Below are 16,968 nucleotides of genomic sequence, written 5' to 3'. Positions count from 1 at the left end.
GATGATGCACAGAGCCTCCGGAGAAAGCTAATGCTAAGCTAAACCTCAAGTCATGTGAAAACGAGAGATATGCACACATAAAGTCAATAAAACCACCACACACATTAAGAACCGTTTAACAATGATCACACACGGAGCCAGGCTTGTTGATTTGGACGTTTATTGCTCACATTTCATCTACAATGGGTCATAGCCGAGTGGTTTTCTCCCGGAGCTAACAAGCTAGCCACGTCAAGCTAACGGGAAAATTCACTGAATACAAGCAGCATATTATGCATTGAAAACGTCACTAAAACAGGCAACTGCCTGAAGCAGCCTTTATGATGATCACACACTGAGCCGGGCTTGTTGATTTCGTAGTTTATTGCTCACATTTCATCTACAGTGAGTCGTAGCCGAGTGGTTTTCTCCCGGAGCTAACAAGCTAGCCGCGATAAGCTAACGGGAAAATTCACTGAATACAAGCAGCATATTATGCATTGAAAACGTCACTAAAACAGGCAACTGCTTGAAGCAGCCTTTATGATGATCACACACTGAGCCGGGCTTGTTGATTTTGTAGTTTATTGCTCACATTTCATCTACAGTGAGTCGTAGCCGAGTGGTTTTCTCCCGGAGCTAAGGCACTATTAGCCGCGCCAAGCTAACAACCTTCACCTTCACAACATTCATTGAAAACAGGCAGCATATTATGCACAAATAATGTCAATAAAGCAGCAACTACTCGAAGCAGCCTTTACGATGATCACACAATTAGCCTGGCTTTACACATTTGTGGTTTATTGCAGACTTTTCATCAACAATGAGCTGTAGTCGATTATAACAAGCTAACGGGGTAACCTCGAAAAACCACTGTCCACCTGCACAGATAATGTCCGTCTTTTGAATCGTATGGGCTCCTGCAGATCCTGGTGTCGTCCATGGGGGTATAGTTAGAGATCCATAGGGCATGGCAGATGCAAAGAGATAGCCTCCAAACAGCAGTTATTTTTCAGGCAAGAGCCTCTTCCAAGCGTCCGGTGTGGAAGGTTCGTCTCCAAATAATATCCTGTGTGGCCATTGTTCACAAAGTGATAAACAGTAGCTCCTTTCCAACAATAAAAATTAAAATGCACCGATCGTAGTTTCAATACTGTTGAGACGACGAGCGCAGTGTTGTTGTGATGCCACAGACAGCGTGTGGAGGGGGCGTGTCTAAAAGGGTCAGAGGTTCTTAAAGAGACAGGGGCCTATTTCAAGTCATTTGCTAACGCCATTTTGAAAGAGCAATTTTATATAAGGCAGTTATTCTAATTTACTGCATTGACAGACCAACAGAAGGTTTCGTCATCATTGTAGTGTGATATAGACTGGTGCTATGTGGCTGAAAAAAGCATAATACCCCCTCTTTAAGAGAGGTTTAAACCATTCCACACACTTAGAACCATAATGCCAGCTCAGTCCCACAATAAATGTTCATTTTTGAGGTTTTAATCGCGTGGAATTATTAAAATTGGAGTAAAAAGACCATCTCTGGCAATGTGTGGCAATAAAACAAGAAGGCTGTGGGCCACCCAAAATTGGTATGAGGGCCGCATTTGGCCCTCGGGCCGCACTTTGGACACCCCTGCTCTATAGTTTCCTAATATGCTGCTCTACGTTTTTTTCAGTATATATATTTACACTTTTTGGTTCTTGTATCACTGATTAAAAAGACAGATTTTTTTATAGGAGATTATTCTAGCAAATATTGATGTGACTTTCTTGTTCTTGACTGACCGGCTCTTTCGAACGGCTCTTTGTGAACAGTTCAAACTGGATCTCAATTGTGAAAAGAATCTGATCTTTTTTTCTGTCAAATTGACCCAGAAACTCCCCCGAGCGAGCACAACAATCAGCCCAACAATGGAACAGGCGACACAAGTCAAAGCTAAATGCACTAAAAATATTTGTCCGACAGTTGCAGCCTCTTTTTATTAGTCGAGGTGCAAGATTTGATACACAAACACTTTTTTCACAGCGTAAATATCAGAGAAAGTGCCTTAGATATTGTGAGTTATCTGTCTCGCATTATTACATTTTTTTTTTTTTTGAAAGAGCCCGTCTTTTGAAATGAACGGCTCCCAAGGGCCCGGCTCCTAGACAAGAACCATAAATCCTAGCACTAATAGCAAATGGCTTTTTATTTTTGTATTAAAATTATTCAAATCAGTTTGCCGCTGGAAGCACAGGAACATATTTGATCAAATCTGCTCGTTGACAGAGGCTAAAGGGACTGGCTGTGCCTTCTCCAAACACAGGGGTCAATAGTTCGTCCTACCGGCCTCGGCCCCATCGGCCTCACTTGAGCTCACCTCTTCACACACGTCGGGTTTAATTTGCGAGCGGCTCCTCTGTGGTTATTATCATAGTGCGTTTCATTGTCTTTGTGGTGGCAGCGGTAATTAAGTTGGAGGCTGCCTGTTTGATAGGAGTGAAAGATGTGAAATTGCCTCTCATGATTCAGGCCGGAGGAGCGCACACCAGATTACGCCGCACCCCCCCCCCCCCCCAAGTCTGGTTCTTATTAAAAAACCAGGAGTCATCATTTATGTTCCTTGCATCAGTATGAGCGCCGCACATGCAATAACTTTTAAAACCTTGTCTTTTCAGATATTGAATAATTTTCACATTTCCTTTTTCATATTTGCATTTGTCTGTCTCCTCTTTGCCCTGTTTGAATCCTAAAACACTTTATTTATTTATTTTTAACTTTTAGACTAGACTAGACTATTTATCTGGAGCATGTTGAAATGGCAATGATTCAAACTGTGAACATTGGCGCAAAAATATACCAATTCAGTGAAGAGTTTAAGAGATTTCAAACGATATGCAGCATATGTGTTGGCAAACAATCTTTTTAATTTGCTTTTTTTATTTTGACATAAGGAAAAGCTCATTAAGTTCCAAAGATAGTTTTCGGTGACAAGTGAACAATACAAACAATACAATCGGAATGATCCACAGTTTTTAGACGGCCTGATAAATGAAGAAAAACTACAAGACGGAAACGATACTGTCATTTTACAAGACACTAGCACAAGTTTAGTTGGGAATTTAATGTTATTTAAGAAGAACTGGTAACGCTTTATTTTAAGGTGTGGTTGTTAAAGGGGCTAGACACAAGTTCATCATTTTATACTCACTACTGCCACCTCAGGTCATACGTGTAACTGCAGCTTCTATATCAAGCTCGTGCATGACGGCACTTCGGACCCGAATTAACACCTTTTTGAGTGACAGTGCAGGATTTTAGAGGCAGTTGTGGTGAACAGGTCTGAGCTCATTCTACACCTTAGGACATGGCTGGAACATGTAGGGGGAGGAAAATACATAATTTTAACATTTTTAAACTCTGTATAGTCTCTTTAAGTCTTAATAAGGTATCAATAAGCATTAATAATATGCTTGTAAAGGATTAACACACTGCTTTTTATACTTATGCCCTAACCTTAACCCCAAACCTAACCCTAAAACGATTACTAATGCTTATTAATACTTAATAAGCACACCTTAATCTAAAGCGATACCGAAGAACTTATACAAATAAACTCACTGGTTTTATTCCTGTAGTAGGTCTTTTTGACACAATTTTATATAAACAATGCCCACACTTGTATCTATCTTGAGTGAACGATGCTTCAGATAGTGCAGGGGCATCAACCTGCTAGATTTGCAACCAAGCACTGCTATACTTTTGGCTTGAAGCTTGGCCTCTGCAAAAGCCACCCAAAAATGATCAGTCAGTGTCAAATATCATTTTTCCAAGATCCGTCCAGCCACCATTTACCATCTGAAAATGAACCGTCCACTTGAACGCTCCCGTTTACTCTCCTCCCACTCTCCCGCCATTAACCTCTGCTAATCGAGCTGAGCGTACGGCCCTACAGTGTTGACTCTCTGTTCTCTTGTGCCCGCTGTTCTCTGACTCCGGTCCAGGACCTGAACAGGCAGCTGGACGAAGTGACCCAGAACTCGGAGATAGTGGAGATCCGCCAAAAGGAGGCCGAGTGTGAGCTGGAGGCATCCAGAGACCGCGTCCAGCAGCAGGCCACGGAAATCCTCCTCAAAGCCAGTACGCCTTTCACACATTTACACATCACACCCACTTAGCACTTCCCAGATGTGTAATGCGGCGCTTCCACATGGCCGTTCAGCCGGGCAGAGTAACGCCACATTCCTGTATGCAATCAATTATGCTGGGTTTTAGCGCGAGTGGCTTCCTGCATGTTACCGTCTCATTTAATATCTCACGATGGCTCTTCATTGGTTGTTCGCAGGGCTGCACCACTTTGGAAAGGAATGTAATTAACAATTTGTTGAGTTCAATAGACTTGCATGTTCTCCAGTTCGGCTTTACCCAAATCTAAAAGCTTCTCAACTGGAGCTTGCGGACTCGTATGAAAGCTAAGGCCTACGAAACTGATCTAAGCTTCTTCCTCGTTATGATCGTCGTTTTTGGTTGCACTTTTGACATGTTTTGGTCACATTTTTATGGCTTGATCAGTTACATTACATGACAAAAACAAGGCAAAAATGTGGAAAAGAAACAAGACAAAAATGTGACAAAAAATCTACAAAAACTTGATCAAAAACACATAAAAAATGACCAAAACGTGATAACAAAAACAAGAAAGAAGCTCCAGTACAGAAGTGTTAGGTTTTGGGTAAAAACTATAGAAAATGGCGAGGGTTAAGAGGTTAAACAAGAATCACACGCATCATTTGTAGAAGCCCAAACTCCCGTCTTAGCACCGCAGATTCAATGCATAATGGACACAAGATATTTCATAGAAGATATCGACCCAATGGCCTAATTAACTGCAGACCCATTTGCTGCTTGGAGTGGCTCACTGCTAAAGGGAGAGGGTTTTTTTGAGCCTGTGCGTTTGCCGGTTTACAAACATAGAAGACCAGAATGCGAAATGCGACTGACAGAGGCATTAATAAAAGTGTGAACCAACAGCTCTCATTTATATAACCTGCCAGGGCCTTTACATGACGGCAGATAACAGTGATTTATTCCGTTCATTAAAACCTGGCTGACAAATGCAGGTACATTAATGTCTTGTGCATCAGGTGGCACGACTCTGGTCATGTTTATGCATAAAACGAATCACCTGCGCTCTATGTTTATATGGAAAAACTTCTGTGGCGCACATTGTTGTATCATGTTATCAATTGTTGTTAAAATGTGCCAAAATGTAGTTATGTGTATGCAACAATGAAATGAGCCAAAAATGCAGAATAGTTTGGGATCATGGAGAGCCAAGACTGCCAATAAGGCTTGAAAGAAACAACTTGGCCAAGGCACATTGATAATTGTGGAACATAAGGCTTCTTTTAGGCAACGTTATGCCAAGAGACAGATAAGTTAGTCCTTTGGGGAGAAGATACAACACTAAGATGGGAGTTTTCCCTAAGGAATGTCAACATTGGGCTGCAATTTTTAGTAATCACTAATTTAACACCTAAAAATCAACATAAATACAAGATTCTTTATTTACAGTTTTGAAAACAAATCAAACTATAAGGTAAAAGAAACAAACAATATATAAACTGACCCATTATAGTCAAAATGGGTGTCGCCTCTGGTCTCCAAATAAACCACAGTGACATTTCACACCTCCCCTTGCCTGTGTGTGTGTGTGTGTGTGTGTTCCCCGGCAGGTCAGATCAGCAGCCTGCAGGCCACCCAGATGACCCAGGAGGCGGCCATCCGGGACCTGGACAACGAGCGCAGCCGCCTCAAGGACAAGGTGGTGCGGCTGGAGGAGGAGCGAGAGGCCACGCTCACTCAGGGCCAGGCGCTGGACGAGCGGCAGAAGCAGCAGATCCAGTCTTTAGAGAAGGTCCGCAGGCTTTTGTATTCACATCACACAGGCAGCTGGAGGGGAGCGGGATGAATAAGTAAACACTTTGTTACAATGCAGAGAGGAACTTCTGCACTTCTGCCGGCTTCAGCCCAGACTTAATGTTTTCATCTCCCAAACAGAGGATCTGGTGATGGGCATGACTTTGCATTTTGTATCCAGACAGTAGGTAGCATTCTCGACTCTGTTTGGAATGTAGAGTGGCAACATGATGCTAATTTTAACCATTATAGTCTGTCTTATTATACAGTGAACGAGCATTAGTCAGAACAACTGTAGGGATAGAAGATTTGTGTGGCTCAGCTGCGAGTCTTGCCCGGATACCTCTTCGTTTGTCTCTTTTTGATTTCCTGTAGCGCCTCTTGTGAAGCCTTCACTGTGCTGCAGGTGTATTCATTTCTAATTTACCTTAAGATTGAGGGAAAAAACTGTGATCACCATTTCATATAGAGGCCAGGGGCATGGTTCACTCTACTGTATGGGCATTTCGGTGTTTTTGAGGAAAAAAAGAACCAAGCAAATGCTGAACCTTTTTCGGAGGGTTTGGGTCCACTCATTTGTGATGTTCATCTAGCCTGCTTGATGTTCTTCCAATGGACAATTGTGCCTTTGTGATAATAATAATTCCACTTCCTTTTAATCCCCTGTTTCATGTGGATAGACCCAGTGTTTGGAGATCATCAAAACTGACTAGAACTTCTCCACAAATATAAAAGGATTCTATTCTTTGGGATTTTATGAAGCACATCAAAGCTCTTTATCTAGTGTTTACCCCGTAGTAGAGGTTTCATAAAGCCTTTAGCAGTCAGCAGATAAAGTTACTACATGAAATACTCTGGGTGTTTTCTGTGTCATCGAGGTCTAGACTCCTTGGACACGGTTAGGAAAAATGGAAATCCCTGTGACCCACTTTTAAAAGGCCTTTTCTATAAACAGCATTTGGAGTCTTTGGTAGAAATGATGTTTTTCTGTGGATTTGTTGCTTAAAGATCAGGTACAGTTTTGCTTAAATTGTTTGAACTGCTGTGGATAAAAGCAATGTGTTGTACTAAAGTGTACATCACCTGCACCCTGCAGATAATACCCCACTGCATAACCCAGCAAACAAATCACTGTTTTTCAGTCCCCGCATTTTGCTCCAAGTCTTTGTGAATAAATAAACACAGCCAAACCTCTGCACGGCTAAGACAAAGGGCGCGCATTTTACCGACTTCAGCCTCCGAACAGTAAAAGGCCAAAACAGAAATCAATTTTTCTGAGCATTGGAGCGAACCTAAAGCCTATTCGCCCTGAAAAAATACAACAAACTAGTTCTATTTTCAATCCCTTTTGCTTTATTTATTTTCGCTTTGTCACAGCAGTCTTTTTTTCCCCGTGTGCCCGGGCTTAGCCGGTTATCCCTGTGTCCTCCTGTGAGGTCACTGCTAAGCCCCTAGCACCGTGAAAGGAACATTTGACTCCCAAGTATTGTTTCACTGAGCCTACAGCGCAGGCATAGGTAAAAAACGAGAATAGTTCTGCCTTTCCTTTCCCAAGCAACATAATGAGGAAGATATACTGTAATGCATGTGTGCGTGGCATACATCTGACAATAAATGATCATAATAATCATCATAATCCCTGACTATCCCAACAAGCCTGTCCGTCACTGCGTTTTGCAACTTCGGATAGTGTAAGTATTTAGGAAAACAAAGACGCTGAAAGGTCAGATGACATTAAAAAAAAAAAGCGTGGAGTCAGCGCGGCGGTCGCAGCGGGCGGTAAATGTCAAGTGTGGCTGCCTCATGTGTGTTTGGCGGGACTTTTATGGCTGACATTTGTTCAGTGTGATCCTGTGGGAGCTGCAAAGAGCCCCCCGCCCCGCTGAGGCGAGCGCGCACACGCCAAGCCGCCGCCGCCCCCGATGACGGCAGATCGCGAAGCTGTGCGAATCAGCATCGCATCCTTAAGGTGCCCGGGGGACGAGTGCAATTTAGAGGAGCCAGTGGGATGTGGAGGTTTTTTTAGATGTAGATCCAGGCAGAATGGTTTTGTTGAGGATATAAAGGGTTTGCGCCACATTAAAGGTCAATCATTTTGAGAGGTGCACCGTCTAATGGAATAAAATGGCAAAAAGTGAGTAAATAACCAAAAAGATTCCACCTAATTAACACTCCTACCTCTTGCTCCAAAAGTAAGTCTGATGAAAATGTCAGTATTTTGTTCCATCCTTGGCCGGTGTGAAGCTGCTCTGCTCCAGTGTCCTCCCTCAGAGGAAGGCTACACGGGGCTCGGGGATGTTTTCTCTTTTGTTTATGTCACTGTGGCGGGTGGGGGGTGGCGGGTATGTTCCCTTTGGGTTTGTTTGGCCAAATGATCTCACAGCAGTAACCACGGTGATGGACGCCTCCTCACGAAAGCCCCGGGCGCAGACATGACACAAACCGAACTTTTCAATTACCGATTCTGGTGACGCCTGTTAACTTTGCCAATAAAAGTCAAGGGTAATTTGTTATTATGGTTACTGTAAAAGCTTTTGCTGGATTATTAAAATGGTTTCTGTGCCTTTATCGTTTCATACATACTTCATGAAGTACTTGTGGTTGATATTGTCTCCCGTCTAAAGCTTTTCTAACAGAATTTTAGCAGAGCAATATGGTTCTACCCTGTCTACAGACGCACTTGTGAATTAGCATGACCCCTGCGTGGCTGAATCCAACGCGCTGCTTTTTACAGCTTGTGATGCTAAAGGCAGACTAAGCCGAGCCTGTGTCAGCGCACCATCTGGATTCCACCTCATGATGTTCACTGATGATAATCAATAAGACAATTACAGCGTCCACAGATGGAGCCCGCACTCAGACACACACTGGGGTTTTACCAATAACGCAGATGAATGTAAAGCGGCAAAGGGGAATGACAGGCAGAGCTGAGATTGATCGACGGCATGTAACTGTTATAAACAATTCTGCTCTGGAGATGGAAGAAAACAGCTGAATGATACACCATTAAGTCTGGGTGCTGTATCTTCATGTCACGCCTGCTACTAACCTTAGCGTAAGCCCCTTTGCCCTAACTCGGCCCTTTGTTTTGTTCTTGCAGGTTCTTCGAGATGAGAGGACGTCCCACGAGAAGGACATCGGCAACATGCGGGCGCGTTACGAGGAGGAGGCCAGCCAGATGAAGGACGGCCAGGCCAAGACGCTGGAGGAGGTGTCCAAGAAGCACCGCCTGAGCCTGGAGAACGCGCTCAACACGGCGGAGAAGGACAAGAACCGGCTGCTGGCTGTGAGTGCTCCATACATCACACATGACAGGAGCCCGTTATGTAAGGCCACATTTAAATGGCCACGTCTCAAGTCTGAAGCCTGTGGTCTCTGCGTGTCATGGCTGCCAGACAGGGTTTTGTATATGCTTTGACAGGTTCTCCATAGGGTGAATCATACGTAACTTTTAATGCTGTAGGACTTAACAGTGTAATGCCACTGATCCTTTATGAATAATATAGTGTAAATATGAAATAGTTAATAGTTAGTAAACTATTTTATCCATATTTCGGTTCCACATTTCACCTTGCGCTGTATGATGTGGAATGTATTTTTTACTGATCGTTCAATAAATGACAGAGATAGTAATAATTGTACCAGCCCTATGGGGATGATAACCCTATGGATATATCGGGCCAATACTTGGGGATTTTACAATGTCAGCTTTCGGCCGATCTAGCGTCAATGAAAGCCGATATCGCCGGGATCGAAAGTGATGGAGACTTCCCAATTTTTGCATTTGATGGAGCGAAGTCATGGCTTTCAAGTGAGTCCTCCTAGGCCTCAGGGGAACAGAGAAACATCGTGAGGAAAATTGGTTAGCTACAAGTTTGACTAAAATTGGTTAGTTTCACTAAAAATTTGAAGCACAGAACCTGGGGAATTCAATCGCAGAGTTAGTTTTAAACCTCCGCAATAGTATTTTTGATTGCCGTGCAAAATGCCGCGGCTAGCAACAGTATGCTCATGCTAACGGCAGTATGCTAATGCTAATGGAAGTATGCTAATGCTAGTGGCAGTATACTAATGCTAATGGCAGTATGCTAATGCTAACGGAGGTATGCTAATGCTAGCAGCCACTAATCAAAGTTGGGACAGAAACTATGATTGAATCACCTAAAGTAATAAAATAAAATTTGCCAAGGCTGGATTGGCCAAAAATTAATGTTTTTACAGGATTACAGACCAGGTACAAAAATATCGGCTGAGCACATCAACATTGGCATTGAGCAAGTGTAAGCTAACATAACATTTGGCTATCCCAATTCTACCCCTGCACCTTGGTGTTTTAGTTAGCTTTAGCATTTAGCATAATGTTCAACCTTGAGCATAGTAACCTACCTGTTCCTTTAATCGCGTAGTGTTGCTTCAACCCGGCTTCACGGCATTGTTTGGTCCACTGCGAAATTTAATTAACCCCAAACGGCTTTGAAATGTTGCGTTTCAAAGTGTTTCAAAATGGACGTCATGTGAAGTTGAGCGCCTTCCGCGGTGGAGATGGCTCCGATTAATTTTGAGATTGTAGCGTGTTGTGTAATCAGCGTTTATGGCCCGCGGCGACTGAACAGCTGGAAGCTGCTTTATCGAATCATACAGACGCCTCTTCTGCTTCTGCATGGTGGAAGCACTGCTATTTTTGTGGAGCTCCAGATGTCTGGGATAAGTTTAGGGACATCACTCATGTGTATCACTACTATCATGTTGTCACGACACTCACAGACTATTTCAAAGTGTGCTGTGGCAAAGTGGCCGGCACTGCCTAAGTAAAAAAAAATTATAAATCAAGGAGACGCCTCACATCTCCCCTTATTGCCGCCACCCCAAGGCACGCATGCAACACTCATCATGAATAAATAAGCGTGTACTGTTCATGTAAAACATTATTATTCCACTGCAGGAGCACAATTTCAATCTCCCGAGGCTTCTTTAATCTAAGTTACACCCTATAAACCTTCTATGAATTTAAAGCTTGTGCTCAATTTCCATTCAATTTGAAAAGCAACTAGACATTTTTAACCTTGTACCTCTACATGGTTCTATTTTGCGTATTTCCTTCTCCGACAATTTGGAAAGTTTAAATACAGGCAGTTATTAAAAGGGAAACAATGATTTTCTGCTAACGCACAAGAGCACGGGTCAGCCGAGCAGACGGAAAAACAAACGCAGCGACTGGAAAGGAAAATAAAACATTGATGAACGGGGTGTGAAATGAGGAAAGGTTAATGGAGGGCAAGCTGCCAATGGGCGAAACAACAACAGGAATGCAAACAGCGAGGAACCATAGGGAGAAACAGAAAATGACATGTCTAATTTCTCGGCTTGTGTTTACGTTGAGGCAAAGTGAGAGAAGAGTTCAGACAGTGGCGGAAAAATGCAGATAACTAACGGCAGCTCAAACAAACACACAATTCTATCAGTTCTCGCACAAGCCGTTATGGACTATGCTTTTCTAAAATCCTGACATTCCCCAGTGTTGTGGCTCATTCTGTCTGGTGTCAGGGTAAACAGCCTGTTGGACTGCAGTGATTCTGACGGTCGGCTTTGCTGCCAGAAAACCACAGTGTTATTATGTGTTAATGAATGAGCGATGATTGTGAATGACAGACCTCCCGCCGCTGCAGCGTATGGCACATTTTGATAAACGCGGCACTGTTGACCACATGCAAAGCTGGGTTTAGCCCCCCCATGATAGTCCAATCAAAGACGCGACGATTTACAGTTTTGCGTGTGTCTTGGGCGCCCTGGTGCTGTATGAATGAGAGTGGGATTGTTTGTGAATGTGGGACAATGGACACATTAACATTTCATTTGTCTCACGTGTGTTAGCATGCACTGTCCTCACCAAATGAACAAATATTTTAGAGGTTTTTTGCACTAACCTCTACCAAGTTTTAAAAAGAACAGTTCAATGATCAATTTTTTCAAGTCAGACCATGGCACATTCCAGGTCATAAGAGCAGCTTAACTAAAACTCCAAACATGCCAGCAGTATCAATGTCAAAAGTGCTCTGAATGATAGCTACAGACAGTGATATTAGCAGGGAACTATCAAAACAAAGGAACTAAAATAGGACCTAATGAGTTTAAACATGTTATATGACCTGTCCTCACAATAAAGCAGAGATGTAGATACAGACAGCATCTTTGGAATTGCCTACATATGGTCATGTTGGAAGCAGCCAGAGGGGGAAAACTTCCTCCCATTCCTCCACCAGTGCTAAATTATCAATATATTTTTCTACTTAATAAAGATACAGCGACATGGAGGAGCAAAGTGGTTCAACAGCCCATAAATACTTAAAAAATCAGCCAATGCTAACCATGAATCTACGTTAGCTTCATGCTACATATACTAACATTAGCAACAAGTGCCGTTTTTTGCGTAAAGGATTCCCATAAGAGGTTTTCTTCCCATTCACCTAGGCCACACGTCAGTATCTGTCTAGTTTTAACCATTAAAAAACATGTGCTTTATTTATTGGGAGAAATGTTATGAAATAAATACTATGTAACTTGTTTACCTTAATAAATCCTTTTCATAGTCCCTCTGGGGGTAATACAAGTGTTAATGGGATGACTGGGGGGTCTTTCATCTCCCCCTGGCCAGAAAACCCTGCAGTGGGTTAGAGACCACCAATACACACTCATGGAATCACGAAGAAGAAGCTTGCAGGCTAAAAGGCAAAGCTAACTGCGGGCTAGCGCCACTTAAACAGTATTTACAGCCAAGTTTGAGTGATAAAAAGTATCTCCATTGTGAAATTGGATGTACAATATCCCTCTCTCCCTTTGTCTTTTCTGTCAGCGTAGTATTTGCTCTCACGGACAATTAATGAGTAAAAAACTGCAGCATGCTACGACACCTGCAGTGGTGCTTATGTCCTCTTGGGGCATGAGTTACTTAGTTCTGCTTTAAAATGGGCTACATTATGCCTTATTAGAGCAAAAGGTGAAAGTGACATGGCGATATAGAGAAAATGTTTTAGTTTTGTGATTTAATATCTATACATGGAAGCTGTAGTGCAACCGTCTACAGTCTAAAAATAGCCTATCCCCCATAGAAAGCTGTGACTGAAAAATGCCTCACACTCCTGAGAATATTGAGCACTCCCGTTCAGTACGCATTAATGTCATGTGTGCGAGAGCTCAGCCAGCCTGATTGGATAACATGATGGAGTAGATCCATGCAAAATAGATGCACAGAAATAGCCCCATATCCGTATTGCCTGCTGCTGTCAGACGTGGCATATGCTTCCACCGTCGCCTGAGTCACACAGGTGTTGGGAGTGACGCTTCGCTCTGCTATTTCTGAATGAAAGCAAATCCACTCCCACCAAACGGAGACACGACGTACGGAGGTGAGAATCAAACACACTTCACCTGAAAGAGCTTTCCGGAAAGATGTGGGACGCTTTAACTATGGCTTCCTACGAGATGCCACAGAGCTGACAGGATGGGGGCTATATATGTAGTGCTGCCAGAAGAAAAAAAAAAAGTAAAAGTCAGTTCAGTGTTACCTTTCTTAAACGTCAAGACATTCATCTGTCAAAAATAGGACAATATTTTCCAATGAGAACAAATTATTGCGATGGTTCTCAAGTGATATGTGTTTCCTATTGGGAAAAAATCTACACTGATATTCCTACAAAATGGTAAAAAGTTTTTGAAAGTATGAATTTGTCTGGGTGCAGTAAAACTCATACCTTAACTTGGTTTGTAGTCTGTTTCTAAATGTTGCCTCACATTAAAACACCATTCTTGGCCCAAACATATCATTCAACCTAATCATAAAATGACGGTTATATGACACTTGACATTTCGGGCAACTGCTGGACTTTTAATTTAAATTCATGGCGGTCTTTGCGGCAGTTTGACATTTACTGCAGGAGGAAGTGCGGTCAAAACCCATAAAACAGGCAAAGTTGTTCAAATTAAGCCACGATGATGGGACGGAGAGAGAGAGAGAGACGTACGCCATCGTCGGATGGAGAACTTCCGCCGCTGCCTCTGAATGAATGAATGCATGAAGTCCACCATGAATATTTTAGCGCTGCTTACTTAGCCCACGGAGTATACAGCCTTGTCTCACTTTATACAGAAAGTACAGTCACTTAGACAGCACTTTACTGTCACGACTGCTGAGGCTTTTTGGATCCTAAACTCTTGTATTTATTGAGTCTAGTTATATGTAAATGCCACCCAATGCACTAATATTCCGTACGTTTAAGATATTTCACTCGCAAGACGGGTTATCGGGTGGTGTGGCTTTAAATTTGAACAGTAAAGTTGACACAAAGAGGCTTTAAGGTACTGGCGCCTCTCGGAGATGCCTAATCTCCACTCCAGAGCGCCCCGGATGTACAGGCCACGTGACCAGCTCTGATCACGAATTCTCTTGCATCAAAGCTGCAATAACGAGGACATGTTTTAAATGGTTTTTCAGCGGCGAAGTGATCAGAGACGACAGCTGCTGTAGGAGCCGCATTTCCATAAGGATTACATATGCATATCCCATACACGCACGCACACATCTTCTCCACACCCCGCGGCGCTCTGATGTGCTCCGCAGACACTGTGCGCTTTCCTTCATTACCCTGTCAATGTGGAGAAGTTCTGCACCGAGCAACCAACAATTGGAAAGGTAGAAAAACGCTGTGCAAATGTGAGCATTTACCATTCATTATCGATTAAACCTCTATTCTGTCTCAAATTAAACCTAGTTAGAGTAAGTATTGATGATAAAGATAATACATTAACCTCTTACCCCCCGCCTGAACCAAGTGCATTTTTCTCCAGTTCGGCTATACCCAAATCTGACTGGAGAGCAACAGTGTAGCGCCTCATTTGAAAGCTAAGGCCTACAAAGCTGATCCTAACCTTTTGGTTTGTGTTGTCACCGTGTTTTTGCCACATTTTTGTTGTGTATTTGTAGGATTTTTTGTTGCTTTTTCATCGTTTTTTTAATGCTATTTCATCGTTTTTGTTGTTGTTGTTGTTGCTTTTTTGTCGTGGTTTTGCCACATTTTGTCACTTTTTGTGTCGCTCTTTAGTAATTTTTTGCTGTATTATTGTTTTCTGGCACGTTTTTGAAGCTCATTTGTTGCTTGTTTTTGTCACCTTTTTGTTGCGTTTTCATCCCTCAGCCTTGTTTTCGTTGCTTTATTGATGCGTTTTTCAAGAAGCTTTTAGATATGGGAGAAAATGTGCTTGGAAAGGTGGGGGTTAAAGCAGTACTAGTAACGTGTTTACCTTAATAAATCCTTTTCGTAGTCCCTGTGGGGGTAATACAAGTGTTTATGGGATGATTGGAGGGTCTTTCATCTCCCCCTGGTGTCTCTGGCCAGAAAACCATGTTTGCAACTTGACTGCCACCGGACCGGAGCAAGCAATACACACTAATAGAATTACGAAGAAGAAGCTAACATGCTAACGCGCAAAGCTAACTGTGGGCTAGCGTCACTTTAAACAGTATTTACAGCCAAGTTTGAGTGAATTTTTTTTCCATTGTGTAATTGGATGCACAATATCCCTCTCTCCCTTCGCCTTTCCTGTCAGCGTAGTATTTACTCTCCAAGACAATTAATAAGTTAAAAAAACGTAGCTTGCTACGACACCTGCAGTTGCGCTTATGGCCTCTAGGGGCAAGAGTTACTTAGTACTGCTTTAAGGGATTGATGTAAAATTAAAGCTAAATATTCTTTAATCAAACTCCCCTCTCCTGCGCCTTTATTGGCAACTAGCCTGCAGAACGTGTTTACACTTGGTATTGTTGTCAGTCAGGGACTATCGCTTGACTTTTGATTGATCGGGAAACTCTTCTCACAATAGACACTGGGGTGTAATTAAATAGTTATTAAACCTATTGTTGCAAAGTACGCAGTCCTTAAATGACACAAAGCATTGATCAGAATTTGATGATTCCTTCAACCGAAGATATTTATTCCACATGTTTTGCAAACTGCACCAGGTCGACAAACAAACATCTCCGGCTTCATTTCTGACCGCCCTGCTCCATCTTACGCCTTGCATATTCCTACCAAGGCTTTCCGAAAAGGTCGCGGATACACTTTATATCACGTCTATTGGAGGTTGATAAAAGCAGCGGCCAGGCCGATTCGTCTGAAGTTATGTCACGTCCCTTTGACCGGCTTCTTTCATCATCCCGGGTTCTTCATCTCTTTTAATATATAATGAAAGGTGTCTGCGAAATGGCCAGGTCCGCTCTAACTGAATCAATGCGTCTGCTGCCGTCTACACACGAATTAACCGGACACCGCGGCGCACACAAGTCGTCTGGGATATTATCTCAAAAAAGGCATCAATATTTAGTCCAAAATACCGGTCTAGACTGTCTCAAATATTCAGGGAATGGAGATAACATGTTTCTATAGAGCATTGGGCTGCTTTAATGGGCTGTATTTCTTATCAAATGAGTATTTTCTTTGACTTTCTTTAAAGCATATTACCGCAGATGCATCTCTTATTTTCCCAAAACTCTGCCGCGCCTTTGTAAGCAATAGCGGGGGAACACTTATTTGACATAACAGCCATTTCCTTCAGCTGTGATTGTCCTTGGGAAGCGACACTCGGTGCAGAAATCGTTCCCCATTCATCTGCCCACATAATGAGCTTTATTATAGCGGCAGGGCTCGAGCACTGTCTCTCAGCGGCGTCAAGGACAATGGCAATCATCCCTGCGCATTTCTGGCTTGTGGCTACGCATGTAATGTTCACTTCATCACCCACTTCAAGTTTAGGCCGAAAAAAAGCAAATCTTTTGGGTGAAAATGACAGATTGGTTTGCATTAAGCTTCGCGGGGCATTAACTGAGAGTCCCCTTTTTTCCCCCGTCGAAGCAAAATATGCAAACTAGTGAATCAAGCACCCTCTACATTTAGTGGAAATTCAAAACCTGGACAAAATCATACTTCAAAAAGACGTTGATTCGAAACAGCTACAATGCTACACACTGGGTCTTCAGGGTTGATTGTAATGTTGGGCGTCTCATGACAATGCTGGCTTCTCTGTGTGGAGTTTGCTTATACTTCCTG

General features: G+C 42.8%; 1 protein-coding gene across 2 annotated transcripts in view; it reads left to right on the top strand.

Moving 5' to 3' along the window:
• fam184ab (family with sequence similarity 184 member Ab) overlaps positions 1–16,968 on the top strand; it is a 129,586-nt gene that overhangs the window by 61,544 nt on the left and 51,074 nt on the right. For both annotated transcript variants that reach the window (XM_079572015.1, XM_079572016.1), the window contains exons 7-9: positions 3,958–4,093; positions 5,689–5,870; positions 8,973–9,158. In XM_079572015.1, coding sequence (XP_079428141.1) covers positions 3,958–4,093; positions 5,689–5,870; positions 8,973–9,158 — 504 coding nt within the window. The remainder of the gene's footprint in view (positions 1–3,957; positions 4,094–5,688; positions 5,871–8,972; positions 9,159–16,968) is intronic.

Source organism: Gobius niger (assembly GCF_951799975.1).
Source record: "Gobius niger genome assembly, chromosome: 15".
NCBI lineage: Eukaryota > Metazoa > Chordata > Actinopteri > Gobiiformes > Gobiidae > Gobius > Gobius niger.
The sequence above is the reverse complement of the archived record's forward strand: the minus strand, read 5'-3'. Positions and strand labels throughout refer to the sequence as shown.